The sequence below is a fragment of the Prunus avium genome, chromosome 8, assembly GCF_965620075.1.
Source record: "Prunus avium chromosome 8, drPruAviu1.hap1.1, whole genome shotgun sequence".
Classification (NCBI taxonomy): domain Eukaryota; kingdom Viridiplantae; phylum Streptophyta; class Magnoliopsida; order Rosales; family Rosaceae; genus Prunus; species Prunus avium.
This window is the reverse complement of record NC_142291.1, coordinates 25,331,336-25,347,249: the sequence shown is the minus strand read 5'-3', so window position 1 is coordinate 25,347,249 and position 15,914 is coordinate 25,331,336. Positions and strand designations below refer to the sequence as shown.

The 15,914-nt window shown below is 34.2% G+C and overlaps 1 protein-coding gene and 1 pseudogene across 1 annotated transcript; both read left to right on the top strand.

Annotated features, from left to right (window-relative positions):
- Positions 1-976: 976 nt before the first annotated feature.
- Positions 977-2,477, top strand: LOC110759113 (UPF0481 protein At3g47200-like; annotated as a pseudogene).
- A 5,899-nt stretch (positions 2,478-8,376) lies between these two features.
- On the top strand, positions 8,377-15,393 carry ALDH6B2 (aldehyde dehydrogenase 6B2). Its single transcript, XM_021961146.2, has 19 exons — positions 8,377-8,521; positions 8,606-8,703; positions 9,056-9,127; positions 9,227-9,388; positions 9,489-9,567; positions 9,670-9,824; positions 10,211-10,274; positions 10,861-10,940; positions 11,554-11,619; positions 12,373-12,423; positions 12,536-12,687; positions 13,568-13,658; positions 13,883-13,963; positions 14,150-14,227; positions 14,506-14,541; positions 14,640-14,683; positions 14,777-14,855; positions 14,962-15,052; positions 15,196-15,393. The coding sequence occupies exons 1-19, from the start codon at positions 8,497-8,499 to the stop codon at positions 15,306-15,308; spliced, it is 1,617 nt and encodes a 538-aa protein (XP_021816838.2). The 5' UTR covers positions 8,377-8,496; the 3' UTR covers positions 15,309-15,393.
- Positions 15,394-15,914: the final 521 nt, after the last annotated feature.

Genomic DNA, 15,914 nt, shown 5'->3' with positions numbered 1-15,914 from the left:
AAAAAAAAAGAAAGAAATACAGCTAAATGCTTATTGGGTTTTGTTGATTTACTTATTTTAGTTTTAAGTTTTTTAAATTTTCAAATAAGAATTCACATGGTCTAAAAGAAAATTGATGTGTTGACTTAGAACTTTTTTAGGTCCGAGCCAAACGTTTCGTAAATATATTTAAAGGAAGCTGTAAGCTAACCTGTCGTCTAAAGGAATCATACTTTCTTTCTTTTTTAATTTAATAATTGTCATTAGTAAAGATTTTTTTTTTTTTAATATGGAAGAAATTAAATCTACTTCTTCTTACATATAGTTCATCATTCTTCTATAAATAGGAGAAAATTTATACCTCGAACTTTCTGCGTTGAGCTTTTCTCTGGTCAGCTACCAAAGGCAAAACAAGCTTAGAGGTGTGCTTCAATCACTTCCATCTCTTTTCTTTTTCAATTCAAATTAGGTTGTTAATTACATATGTTCATGGTAGTGGGGGAATTGGAATTAAACAAAGGTTATGGGATATTGTAATTTTCTTCTCTCTCTTTAATGGAAATTTGGTCTTTCTCGCAATGTTTGATTGGAAGCATAAGATCTAAATAATTTAAAGCAAAGATCACCTTGTTTGGATCCTCTTAGAAGTCCTCAAGAGGTACGGGACTGAGCTTGACACATAAATTTTTTCTTGCAAGACTTAGAATTCCCACTATATTCTCAAGACATCCACAATATATATTGATCCAAACTGTCTAATTTAACAAAACATCCATGCAAAACAAGAATATATGAAAGGTTCTGTCAAAGTCAAAATAGTTTAACCATATGACTATCATAATGATTTTTCATCTATTTAATTAGCATACAAGAAGTACATGACTAAACAATTGTAATTAGATTTTGTTGGTTTTTTGTAAAAGAACAAAGTCATCATGCATAGAGGTTTCATTATTAGCTTTTTTTTTTTAAACAAAAAATTTAATTTAGTGGGAGCATGCATCTTGGAGTTTTAATGTTGAAAGATTTGTTGATTCTTCTGCCAGAATTATATAACGATCATCATCTAATACAATCACAACAGGAAAATGGAAGCAATCATGCTGTTCCAGCTGACATAGAAAACCAATACATTCCATTAGAAAGTTCCATGAGAAAGGAACTGGCTAGCTTATCTCCTCTATCCTCTTCAGGTTGTATGTACAGAGTTCCTGAGCGACTAAGACGTGTAAATGAAAACGCATACACACCAAAACTAGTCTCTATAGGTCCACTCCACCATGGCGAGAAAGCCTTAGAAGCCATGGAAGAGCACAAAAAGAGGTACCTACAAGATTTTCTGTGTTGGACCAAGGTAAGCTTGGAGGATTACATTACGAAAATAAGGGACCAAGAAGCAAGATTAAGAAGTTGTTATCCAGAAACCATTAAGTTCAGCAGTGATGAATTTGTAAGAATCATTCTAGTGGATGCCACGTTCATCATTGAGCTCTTGTTGAGGTTCGACGGTGTCAAGAAGATACTGAACTTTGAAAAAGACCGCATATTTGGAAAACCAATGATTGTTCTGGATCTATTGCCTGACCTGCTTTTGCTTGAAAATCAACTGCCATTCTTCATTCTTGAGGATCTTTTTGACCTACAAGAAACTACACTCTCTTCTGATTCTGAGACTAGGCTTTCAATAACTGATGCATCATTAACTTGTTCATCGAGTCTAGTGGCCAAAGATCTAGAGGTCAATACGAAGAGAATAAGTTCTTCTCCTTATAAAGCAGAACATTTTCTGGATCTTATAAGATTGGTATGCCAACCACTCACGAAATCACATGTACTTGTACGTGGACCTGATTTTACCATACCCAGCATTACAGACCTATTGGATGCGGGAGTGAAGCTTCAGGTGATGTCAAGTGAAAACGGATTTGACATACGATTCAGTAATGGGATTCTGGAAATTTCAAAAATGATAATATGCGATGACACAGAGATTTCATTTAGAAATATTACTGCCTTTGAACAATGTCATTGAATGCTTATGTCCTGTTGTGTAGGTGATTTTATGATTGTCATGAGCTGTTTAGTGAAGAGCCCAAAGGACGTGGATTTGCTTGTTGAACATAAAATTGTTGAAAATATTCTAGGCGACAGCAGCCAGGTGGTTAATCTGTTTAGCAACATTGCCATTGGGGTTTATGCATCTCAAAACTTCACGTTTCGTGATCTTGGTGAAGGCCTGAACAAGTACTGCAGTTTGACGTGGCCCAAAATGATGACAAATTTGAGGCAAAATTATTTCAACACTCCTTGGGCAGCTATCTCTGTCATTGCAGCTGTTATTCTCCTCATACTCACCATAATACAAACAGTGTGCTCTATTATGTCTGTTGCTGATGAGCATGGACGCGGGCCATGACAAGTCTCTCATTTATCGTGTTCTCTATATCCTTCTCCTCACCGTTATGTTAGCAAGCTCAAGTTTCCTTCAAATAAGCGTGAGAGAGGTTTTAAAAGGAAAAAAAATAGGTTCATATATATATATATATATATATATATATATATATATATATATATATGTATAGTGGTTTCTTTGCGAGTATGAAAAAATTATTATATGGTACTGAAATACATATTTGTGGTAACTTTTTCTCTTGTGTGTGATAATGATATTCATATTTGTGTTGAAATATTTATAGCCTTTTCTTGTTGGACGATCTCGAGTAGATCACATTATAGTTATTACAATTAAGGGGAAGCTATATATCTACCGGTTTTTCTTGGGCACACAATGGTGGATACTGCATATATGTACTTAGTACGTAAGTGTACTCAAGAAAATTCGATATATCTACACCTCTAAAAGTAGGTAAAAGAAGTACAATTAAATTTCAAAGATAAGAACAAATATGTTCAAAGACAAAAAATAAAAAATTGACATGGACAAGAGTTTGATGAATCACCATGGTTTCACACCTATTTTAAAAGGGTAATTAACTTAAGGTATGACTTTAGAACTTTCCATTCAACACTAATGATTGATAAAATGATTAATAAAATGGATAAGATAATCAGAAATGATCTCTATAGATTCTCTAATATAAGCTACGTACCTCGAAAAACAAATGGTGATACGTACAAGCCATCTATACGTATACGTATGGTCTGGGTTAGGATGAAGGATCGGCCCTTTAATTTTCATGCAAGCCGCCATCTGTTTATATTGTCAAACACACAATATAGTTAGAGTAGATCTTAAAGCTAGAAAAAAGAAGAACATTTAAATGTCAAAGATAAGAACAAATATATATGTCCAAGTACAAAAATAACAAACTGAGACAAGGATAAGTTTGATGAATCACCATGGTTCACACCTATTTTAAAGGTTATAAGCCCTAAGGCATGACTTCAGAACTTTTTATTCAACAACACTAATGATTGATAAAATGATTAATAAAATGAATAAAGATAATCAGAAATGATCTACGGAAGCTACGCATAAAACCAAATAGTTCTCTGGATACATGGATTTTAATGCAAGTTATCTGGTTATTGTCAAACACACAACAAACATCTCAATCCCCCATATATGTCTCTCTACTCTGTCCATATCGTCCCTTTCTTGAGCTTATAAGCCTCCACAACTTTTGTTTTGGTTGGTCTGCCTCCCACTACTTCATGAATACAACAGGAACAAATCCATTAATTCATAGTTAATTTATTCCAACGAAATGCACGAGAACCACTGTAGCCTTTCCGAGTGATACTAATTAATTCAATCTATTCACACGGTCCACTCTTTTTTTATACAAACGATATTCTACTTTAATCTAATCTAAATTATGGGGAGGGAGATTCGAACTCGGTTGCAGAATAAGGAGCACATCCTCTCTAGCCAACTTAAGCCCATGTATGCACACAGTCCACCCCTTGGAACATCTCCATTAACCTCAAAACTGTTTATAAAAAAAAGGCTCAAATAATTGGAAATGTTTGATGGTAAAGAACTGATCAAGAATAACATTCTTTTGCATGTTCTGAAAGAAAAAGAAAAACGCCTCTTTTCTCGCCATTATATATAGGAGTATATTATAACAACAATATTAATGACTGACTTCGGTGCGCGTAAATGAGCAAATAAGAGCATAAGTCTTGATTTTCTGGTAAGTTTTTATTGCACATGGTTTTGTATCTTTTAAGTTTGTTTTATATGTTGTGGTTCTTGGTTTGACGAAAGTTCGCTGGCGTTACACGGCTGATTTGTATTGGCCATTTGTGGTTATGTCTGAAGTAAGACCTTATTTATTAGATATTATATTAATGTTATTTTGCTAGAGAACCTTGCATTATTTTGTTGTGACTGAATTATGAATGTAATTTGTACTTGATTAAAAGAGTATTTTTTATTATATGAAAACGGCTCAAAGAGTCAAACTGTAAAGTTTTAACGCCACCGGTCAAAATAGTTGAATGATGATCAAAATGGGTCATTCTACTTACGGGTGGCCATGGGAGGGATGGGCGGTGTTCTGCTTGCTGGGTTTTGTTGATTTACTTATTTTAGTTTTAAGTTTTTTAAATTTTCAAATAAGAATTCACATGGTGTGAAAGAAAATTGATGTGTTGACTTAGAACTTTTTTAGGTCTGAACAAAACTTTTCGTAAATATATTAAAAGGAAGCTGTAAGCTAACCTGTCGTCTAAAGGAATCATACTTTTTTTTTTCAATTATAATTAGTAAAGATTTAAAAAATAAATAAATATGGAAGAAATTAAATCTACTTCTTCTTACATATAGTTCATCATTCTTCAATTAATAGGAGAAAATTTGTACCTCAAAGTATCTGCGTTGAGCTTTTTTCTCTGGTCAGCTATCATATATATATATATATCAACAATATATAAATACCAACGAAATTGAATTTATAACAAACTGTAATTTGAAATATAGTAAACAATAAATAAATAAACTGACTTGAATTTGAGATAGAGGCTTGCATATTTGATGCAATGTCCTAAAGACAGTAATTTCACCCATTCTTGGTGCTTGAAAAGGTCTATAAGTGACTGCCTTCCAGGATTCAATTATATTTGTATTCTAAGCCCTAACACTAGGACTTAGAATCTGGCGAACTTTGATTATTTTCCTCTCGGACATATGAATGTGCTTGTAGAATGCTTTTTTCTGTGTTTGACGAATGAAGCCTTGTTTGATTTAAATAAACTTATGAAACCTTATAAGAAGAGTCATAATTGTTAGAAAACAGTTAATTAAACTAATCTGAATTTAAAAAATTATTAATTCGAAACTAAAAAATTAATTTAAATCTGAAGTGCCCCAAGGCCCATCTTTTTTTATAATTAAATATTAAATATTATTTATATAATATTCAATACCCAAATCGAATTTGAAGCCTAATTGGCTTCCACTTAGTCCAACTTCTATTTACTAAGTGTGGGATTTCCACACTTATAAAGACCTCACTCTTTCTTCTTTCTACCAATATAAGACAAATGTCCTTGAATTTCATTCAAACTTTCAACAGTTGGTATGTAAGTTGATGTCCATAACATTACTGTTAAAAGTTTTTAATATATTGCAAAGGATTTGTAACCCAAGTGGGAAAATACATCTATTCCTGCAATGATTCTATGCTCTCATTTCATTCTTCGTGAAATTGAAACTTCGTGATCCATTTTGATATGGCCACACCTCAAGGGTATAAAATGTAGTTAATCCAAAAAATATAAAAGAAAACACTCTCTCAGTGGATTAACATGAAAATTTGGTGTATGCATATATATCGTGCTTCATAGTCAGCAATGGGGGTGTATTCAATTGAGATTTTAAAAGACTATTTATGGATAAAAAAGTCCAGTGGATTTTAAAAGACTATTTAGGAATGTAATGACTATCAAGATTTTTTTAAAAGATTTTTATAATCAGGATTTTTTATGTTTGGATTTGAAAAGATTTATATCATAAGAATTTATAAGATTTGAAAGGACCACATGAATTTTTTATTTTTTATGATGCTAACCAACCAACTTAGTCGGATGATGAGCAATGGCGGTCTACTTCAATGATGCACGAAAGTCAATTGGTTCAAGATAACAAAGAAATGGAACAATAAATAAAAGCAAACATTCAAAGTTACAAGAGTCAATAAAAAAGATAACAAAGAAATGAAAAATAAAGAAAAGTAAAAGCCAATACAAATTTTCCAATCTTTTAATAGCCAATTTGATGTAGCTTCATGTCATCCTAAATAGCATTTCTCCACATATCTAAAGTTATGCTAGCCCTCCATGCATTAGCATCTTCTCATTGCAGCTGCAAGCATTTCTTCAACACAAATAAATCTTGTGTTTATTGTCTTTCCTCTGTTCACTCTCTCTTGTATTTATAAGAAATGTTTTTTGGGAGCGGGAGTTTTAATTCTTTTAATAATGGGCGGCAAACAATCTCAAAAGATCTTTAGTTTTAAAAGAAAAAGAAAGGGAGTTTTATCAATTTCTGGCAGTTAGGCCCTCAATGATCATTTCCTGAGATAGTCACTTCCCTGTATTTTGATGGGGCGCCATACATCCTTTTTCCAATCTAACTGCTTTTCAAACTGTGATGGTGAGTGTGATTTTCCATTTCAGCAACTCCATGTTTCCTGCTTATCTCTCTTTTTAGAAAACACAATCTGCGTATCCTTTGAGAATAGTGTCTGCCGAAATTTTCTATATATATATATATATATATATATATATATATATATATAAGGATTTTGATCTTTCTCTGCCTGTAAAAGACTGGAGAAATTTTTCTGCAAGCGTGTATTCATAAATTCCTGTAACTTCTCTTTGTGACTTTAGTTGAAATTTTTGACTTTTCAAAGTCAGGTAAGTCACATAGGTATGTTTCTCCCTTGGGCTTCTCTTTTCTTTCTTTAATTTAAAACCTGCCAAGCCCATTTTTGGTTCAAGCTCAATTTGGGTTCCTTTCGAGGCCCAGGCCATCCTTGCGGTTTTTAATAGTTTCTGGGCTTCCTATGTTGGGCTCGAAAACACGGTCTTGGCCTGATTTTGTTGGTGGTTGTCAAAATGGACGTGGGCTTTTTGACTTTGGACTGGGCGCACCAAATTTAGGCCCAAACACACTCTTTCTACATTTTCCTTGCTAAGTGACCCATTAGCATCACACAATCCACTATTGATAGCATCCATCAAGAGGTGCAACAACTCATTGGTATCGTCCATGGTCCAAGATTCATAGTTCTCTTTCTCTTTCTCTTTGCCCTTTCCTTTGTTATTTCCTTGTTGTGAATCCTCCATTAAATTACTACTACAACATATGTAATAAATTTATTAGTTATTTCACAAGAATACATATCATACCAAACAAGAAAAAAAAAGAAAAGAATAATAAACATATGTTGGTCTGGTCATTCCTTGAGTGCTATTTTATTATTAAAGTCATTGAAGAAATACAAACTACTATATATTAGTTGGATACCAAGAAAGAAAGAGAGTACTGGAAAACGACAAGTGTGTGTCCACATGTATCAAGTTTTATGGTTCCATTATCTATTCATTCTCAGTTGATTTTTCAAAACAAGCAACCATCACTGTAAGATGTCAGCATGGTTAATGGAATAAGTCAATCTCTTGGTCCTCGATAAAGATATAGAAAACGAATACCAAAATTTTCCAAAAGACAAAAACAATTGTGGCAACAAAGACGCCATATAAACAAAGACGCCACATATAAACAATAGTATTCTCGACTGGGTTGACCAAACGTGGCATGCAATAGGTAACAGCTATTGTTGCGAAGGGCCACAGACACAGACCTACGAAGCATGGAAAAGGTAGCAACTAACCCACGAAGGGCCATAGACACAGAACATATACATGAACAAATATACAGACAATAAACGCAAGAAGACATAGCACGAGAAGGAAGCAATACCTTGTTCACGAAGAGCCGAAAAAAATCTCACGTGAAAAGTCTGATGGGTTAGGGTGAGATTTTTTTATAGGATTTGATATTTATACCTCCCACTAAAAAGTCACACCAATTCTATATTTAAAAAAAATCATTCGAAATTAACAAGGTTTTGAATACCAAAAGACTTTTTGTTACTTGTTTAAAGTCTTGATTGAATACCACTAGATTTGGACACCCTCTTTAAAAAATCATAATAGTCCTGATTGAATACTACAAGATTTGTTTAGATTATTTAAAAGTCTTAATTGAATACCACAAGACTTATTTATCCCAAAATAATCTTTTAAAATCATAATTGAATACACCCCCCTAAATTTTTAATCAGAAAGTCCCTCCAATCAGACAGGTGGGCCCAGTTGAGTCAGCAAAATTTTGGCCGTCGGATAACATACGAAGAGATTGATACACTGCAGTTACTCAGTCATCAAGGGTGGCTGTTTCTCGCCAACTCATAAAAGCTTCCAAGTCAGTGACACTTTTCATCAAATTGAGCGAAACGAAAAAACAGGGAAGAAGGAAAAATGTTGCAGCTTTCAATTCAAAGAGGTACACAAGTTAAAACAAAGATGATTTTGATAAAAAAAAAGATTTGAAATTTGATTGCAACGTGTTAATATTGTTGTGTTGCAGTGAGAAATTTGAAGGCTTTGAGGCCTGCGATCTTTGCTCTCAGAAGCTCTCACTTCTCCACAGCTGCCGAGCCGTCTTCCAAGCAGGGTAGCCCTCCGGTAATCAATCTTAGCCTGGCTTAGCTCCTGTTTGTTTTCTAGGAAAAATAAACTCTTTCTCGGGAAAATGATGTCTCATTCGCGCACATGTAGCTTGTAGTTTTGACTATGTATTTTTTTATTTTGACGAGTACATGATTTGTTTGTATTCAAGTGGGTTCATGGTTACTGTTACTGAGTAGACTTCGGTTATCATGATTTGTTTGGCCGTTGAGAAAATAGTCTAAAATCGAAAAGATGAAGAGAAATGAAATGGAAGCAGCTGTTGGGAAGGTTCAGATTGGAGAATTACTGTAAAATGTATATTCATTTTTCTCATTTAATCTAATTTTAATTGGTTATGTTGTATCAGAGCGTTCCCAATCTAATTGGAGGTAGTTTTGTTAAATCACAATCATCTGCGTCCATTGATGTTATCAACCCTGTAAGTGCATAATATGCTTCAGTTCTTCTTTTCTTTTCTCTCTTTTTGTAACTTTACAGAATTCATGGTTGTTATCTTGTATTTAAAACTTGGTCATAGGCAACACAAGAAGTTGTTTCACAAGTTCCTTTGACCACAAATGAAGAGTTTAAAGCTGCAGTGTCTGCAGCAAAGCAGGCTTTTCAATCATGGCGCCACACACCAGTTACGGCCCGTCAACGTGTCATGTTCAAGCTCCAAGAGCTTATTCGGAGAGACATTGTAAGTGCACTGGGTTTGAACTTTGAAATAGTCTTTCTCTGTACATTTAAATAAGGATACAGTTGGTTGAGTAATACAAATCTCTTTATTCTGTTTTCAGGATAAGCTTGCCTTGAATATTACCACTGAACAGGGAAAGACATTGAAGGATGCACATGGAGATGTGTTTCGTGGGCTAGGTCAGTGTTTGTACTTTGTTGTCAATAAGATTCTCTGCAGGATAATTACGGAGTTCAGTGGGTGATGTTGAAGCTCTGAGAATTTATTGGTTTCTTATTCAGAGGTGGTGGAGCATGCTTGTGGTACGGCAACTCTGCAAATGGGGGAGTATGTTTCTAACGTATCAAATGGAATTGACACATACAGTATTAGAGAGCCGCTTGGTGTTTGTGCTGGTATTTGTCCCTTCAACTTTCCGGCAATGATTCCCTTATGGGTGAGCTCACTATCTTCTTCCCCTTTGACATGATTGAATCGAAATGACCATCAGTTTTTCCTTTCCTTTTCATATACATGATTTATCCTTACTATCTTTCTCCCCTCTTTTTGGTTTCTTGTCAAAATTTTATTTAAACATTGTATATTCACCAATCATCTAAATGCTTAAGCATGCTGAAACTGCAATAATGCATCTGATCGAGCAGTGAATCCTTCTATCTCTGTCTTTATAGTTGCTTCTCACAAGCACACAAACACCAGGGTTTTTTTAAAATTTTATTTATAAATTTATTTCTTAAATGGTACTTTATTGACTTTCCATTCCTTCAAATAAAGAAAAAGAAAACATCAATGGTTTCTAATCCTTTCCTGATTTTATTGCAGATGTTCCCACTTGCAGTTACTTGTGGGAATACCTTTGTCTTAAAGCCATCAGAAAAAGATCCAGGTGATTATGGTTTACTTAGAACTCAGTGTATCTAGTCCTGGAGCATTACCTCCCTCAAGTTTTTGTTTCATAAAACCATAGAAGCAAGAAAAAGTTCATTAAAAAATTTAATTTGCACCCTGATGTTTGTGTTCTCATATATCAATCTATATTTCATATTAATATATTTGATGATAGATCGTTATAGATTTTTTTTTGACACTGTAGATGTTGTTTCTGTTTGAACTTGTTGAATTTATAACAAGAACTTTGATCTTCAGGAAACTTGAAGGGTGATATTTCTAAATGCTTATTTTCTGCACTGTGCTTAAATAGCATAAATAGGGTAACTTTGCTAAAATATATCAGATGCAAGGATCTACGGAAATCATCAGTCATATATTGATAGATTCCCTTGGATGTCATCTTGATTGTCTGACTTGTTACTTTTTTTTTCTTCATTGCATGTACGCTGGTTACAGCATGGTCGTTGTGCATTCTAAATTTTCTTTTACATCTATTTTAGGTCAGTTCATGCGTGCATGGATACACTTTAATCTCCATGGTTTTTTTTAAAAAAGGATCTGTTATATTTTCTTTTGAGCAGGGGCTTCTGTAATTCTGGCAGAGTTAGCAATGGAGGCTGGTCTGCCTGATGGTGTCTTAAATATTGTTCATGGAACCAATGTATGATTGTTCTCAAACTACTTTTATTAGCCCTACTATACCTTATTGTCTTAAGTTGTGCCTAACTAGATGGCCAGATGATCTTGATGATTCATGTAGGATTTTGATTGATATTTACTCCGAAGATGTTGAAAATCTTTTTTATATATATTTTGGATATATTTGCCATCTCATGGGTCATTGGTGAGAATAAAAGTAGAAGGATCCACAAAAAGAAGCCAATTTTTTCACTTGCTTGGGGCTGTAGTTTTTTGTGTAAATCATTATTGTGGGCCCCAAATATTAACAGTGAAGCAGATGACACGTGATGTCCTTCCCTGTGAAGGAAAGCTTCGCTGCTACTTTTATTGATAACTTATTATTTCTAAACCCTGTATATATACCTTAGAAATGTAAATGTAGTTTGGTTGCATGAAAAAGTGTGAGCAAGAGAAGCTAAGAGTTTTGCACCTGTAAATCCCAACAGTGACGTATACCATATGTTGTACAGTTGTGTTTATATTTGCAATGATTTTTCCAAAGACAACTTTTAAATTTTTTGGAAGCTTTCATATCAGAAGTTTGGTACCTTTAGTGGAATCGGTTTCCCTGAATGTATATTACATTGTGGCAGGATATTGTCAATGCAATTTGTGATGACGAGGATATAAAAGCTGTATCATTTGTGGGTTCTAATACTGTAAGTTTTCTCACAGTGATTACATCCATATTCCAATTTCTGTATGTACTTTTATGTGTAGTTTTATCATCTTAATCTGCAATGTTAAGTTAACAACACTAATAGTCCTTGTAGTCTTAACATTCTGGACCGTTATGCGTGTTTCAATTTATTTTCAATCCCAAAAAGAAATTAAAAATACCTGAACTCAATAGTTATTCCAATACGTAGCTAACTATTGTGGTTTTCATGTTGTACTCACCACCCCTACATAAAGTCTTCAATTCAGTTGACAGGCATATCACGTCACTGAGATTTTCTTATGAACTCATAGTTTGTTTGTGGAAGTGATCCTAGTTTCAAAGTAGACCCCAATATGTTTACTTTAGGATGCAAAGTTGCTTAGAGTTAGAAGTATGATAAAAATGTTTTTCCAGACATTTTTTTGGCAAGACAAATTCAAATGTTGCTTTGAGTGATTAATTTGTTGGTTTCTGTTCTGACACCTTTAATTTGTTCCAACAATTGTTTGTTTACTTACAGAATAAATTTATCTGTCGGATTTAATATTTCTATTCTTACCTTGGTTGTGAACTTTTGTTCAGACCTATAAGTTTGCATGTCAACCACTATGTTTCTGGTACAAAGGAGCATGCTCTTATCATATTTAATTTTTTGAAAGGAAAAATTCTTCTTCTTTTTGCAATTTGATTCTGATGTATCAGTTGGCCTGGCTATACTCTTACACAATGTTCTTATGTTTACATCACAAAGGCTGGCATGCACATATATTCAAGAGCATCAGCAAAAGGGAAACGTGTTCAGGTAAGTCCGCTTTGTATTTAACTGTTTCTCTTATGAGCCAATTGGTGGCTTTCATACCCTTGTGCCAGTTGAAAGTGAAATGAATTGGTTACCTGGTTAACTACTTTTCCAGTCTAATATGGGGGCGAAAAACCATGCAATTGTCATGCCTGATGCAAGTGCTGATGCTACTTTGAATGCTTTAGTTGCTGCTGGCTTTGGTGCTGCAGGACAACGGTGCATGGCTCTCAGCACAGTTGTCTTTGTTGGAGGTTCAAAGTCATGGTATTATGTTTTTTTTTTCTCTTTTCTTTTTCCATATGTTTAGTTTCATTAAGGTTTATGCCTTCCACATTCGCATATCCTTTTCTTTGAAGGTTGAAAGTTTTAAACTTACCTTCAGAGTGTTACCAAAGTAAGGTTTTTATTGACCTTCGATGTCCTTACCTTTTCAAATCCATCTCCACTTGCTGCTCTGGCAATGTTCTATGTTCTAAAAGGCTTCTCCAAAAAGAGTTCAGTGGTGCTTGAGAAGACCAACCAATATTCACCCTTATTTGTTTCCTAGATGACTCCTCCAAAAAAACTTATCCAAGATAAGGTTTTAGTAGAACCTTATCTAACCTTCATGTAGATTCAAAATAAAAACATTACACATTCCTCACTTTGGAAAATGGCTTTAGACATTTGAAGTATCTGAATTATACATGTTAACCATCCCTGTTGTGACAAGTCTTTTCCTCCTGAAAATGGCTCATTTCACTTGTCAAGCAAAGGAACTTTTTACTATTTCTACAAACTCTATGAAAGCTTCTTTTAAATTTATTAAAAAACACAATGTAAAAGCAGACTAGGAAATGAACATGATTAAGTTCCAATTCTTTGTTATCTATTTTAGGGTAAATGAATTCAATTCTGTACTCACCTTATTAGTATCTATTAGTGCTTAGTAAAATAAGTATCAGTTCTATGGAACATTTTAAGAAGTGACCTATATTCTGTCGTTGCAGTTTTTTGTTTTGTTTTGTTTTTTTTTCTCAATCATTGGTGTCCCAGATATCTTGTTATTTCCAAGTAATCTAGGCGTTTTTAAAAAATTTTAAAAAGAAAAAAGAAAATTGAGTTTGAAGACTGACATTAGATTTTAACTATTAAACTCTTCCAGGGAGAACAAACTTGTGGAAGCTGCCAAAGCTCTGAAAGTAAGTGCTGGAACAGAACCTGATGCTGACCTTGGTCCCGTAATTAGCAAACAAGTAAGCACTTTAAAAGTCTTTTTTCCTTTTTCCTCCCTTTCCCAGACTACCAATTAGGTTACCAAAGAGTGACATTGTTTAAGTCTTCTTTCTATAAATTATTCACATTTACATGAATGACTAACCAAATAACATATTAGTTGTTAAAGTGCATGCTTCATGTGGTTGACATTGGCTTCACTCTTTAGTTTCTGTTAATGAATTTTTACTGGATTCGTTCACAGGCAAAGGAACGGATATGCAAATTAATCCAGTCTGGTGTTGAAAGTGGTGCGAGGCTATTGCTTGATGGCAGAAATATAGCGGTAGCATTTTATATTTTGATGCTTCCCACTTATTGCTAACATGCTAGCACAAAATAGTTTTGACATTTTAATGATAAGTCTCTCCCCTCTCTATGTTATATTAGATGGTTAATGTGCTTGCCTGACTCAGCTTTTCTAAAGATAAACTGGTCATTTATCTACTTATTCATCATCGGTAACAAACAGGTTCCAGGATATGAGCATGGAAATTTCATTGGCCCCACAATCTTATCAAATGTTACAGCTGACATGGAGTGCCACAAGGTATCTTTTTTTTTTTTCTTCAGATTTTTAGTCTCTTTCCCTTTAAATTTTTCCATTGTATTTTCAAAACAGATGGTGGTTGTTGGCTAACCAGTAGGGGTTGCCTTCTCCATTAAAAAGACCCAAGTTCTTAGGCACATATTTGGTAGGATACCAAGAGATTCAGCACCTTGTATTTGTTTGTATATGTTGATATGGACTGAAATTTCTAAGGATGAAAACCAATTGAATCTTTATGTTGGAAGGAACTTGATTATTTTCTACCTTCTTTTGTGCAGGAAGAAATTTTTGGTCCAGTTCTTCTTTGCTCGGAGGTATGTTGATTGACTGGATTCCTGTTTCTTTGCCTGTCATCTTTCTCCTTGCGTGGTATGGAGATTGTTAACACATCCTTTGTTCTTCTTAATGTCAGGCTGACAGCTTAGAAGAGGCAATAAGCTTTGTTAACAGAAACAAGTACTAATTATTGCTTCTCTTGTTGCCTTAAATAGCGTTAGTTTAGAAGAGATATTTTATGTGGTTTACATGAGTGATTTTTTTTTTTTACAGATATGGCAATGGAGCTTCTATTTTTACTACATCTGGGGTAGCTGCAAGGAAATTTCAGACTGAGATAGAGGCTGGACAGGTAAACTAAGTCTTTTGAGCATCTGCTGCTGCTGAATTTGCAAGTTAATATGGCAAATATAGAGACGCGTTATATCACTCTCTAACTTGTTTTGAGTATGAAATAGGTTGGAATCAACGTTCCTATTCCAGTTCCCTTGCCATTTTTCTCTTTTACTGGCAACAAGGCATCTTTTGCAGGCGATCTGAATTTCTATGGTAAAATATCTCTTCCACCTGTTACTCAACTCTTTTTATGATGGTAGCAATCTGTTTTTGAGTAGTTATTGTTCAAAAAATGGTTGTATATAATGAATTATGTCGTTCTGGTAAATTATGAAGAGTTTTTGTATGCATTACAGGTAAGGCTGGTGTTAACTTTTTCACCCAGATCAAAACAGTAACTCAGCAATGGAAGAATTTACCCGGCAGCGGTGTAGTTAATCTCGCAATGCCTACTTCTCAGAAGGCATAGTTACCATGATTACAAACATACATGTCCCTTTCTGGAACTCATCTGAACAATACAATAAATCAATGTCAAGGTCGTCTTCCTGTTATATTTTGTGCTTTCTTCCACATTTGGTTTCTTTGTTTCGAGGCTCTCGTTTTTCTTTTTACTGTGGTAGTTCCTTTTGTGAGGTGGGGGTTTTGATAGGGCAAAATATATGTTTAAGCAAGAAACTGTACTCATTAAAAAGAGGTGACCTAGCACACTTAGTTAAATATGGCCAGATGAGGGAATGAATGATCCAACTGGGCATACTCATTCCGGAGCTCAGTCAAAAGATGAAATTTGGCATAACGAATTACTGTAAGGAGTTTCACCAAAATGTTAACTACATAATTTTTAAAAGTTGATGAAGAATGGAATTAATATTCATCCAAACCAAACATTCCCCCCTGGGAAATTAGTATCATCTCTACCCTGTGCTATCCCTAATTAATAACGCAATGACAAATAGAACTTTTTCACGTGTCATAGTGTAGGATGGCAAAACGTTACTGTAAGGTTTTTTACTTGCGTAGACCTCTATGATTGATAGTGATGCTGTCGGCAGATGAGTCTAAAAGTCGAGTT

What these genes read in the sequence shown, in the direction of transcription:
- ALDH6B2 (XM_021961146.2), top strand. Translation starts at nt 8,497, where the DNA reads ATGTTGCAGCTTTCAATTCAAAGAG. An exon ending in AGATGTGTTTCGTGGGCTAG is followed by an intron (nt 9,568 to 9,669) that starts GTCAGTGTTTGT and finishes TTTCTTATTCAG; the next exon opens with AGGTGGTGGAGCATGCTTGT. An exon ending in TTGATGGCAGAAATATAGCG is followed by an intron (nt 13,964 to 14,149) that starts GTAGCATTTTAT and finishes GGTAACAAACAG; the next exon opens with GTTCCAGGATATGAGCATGG.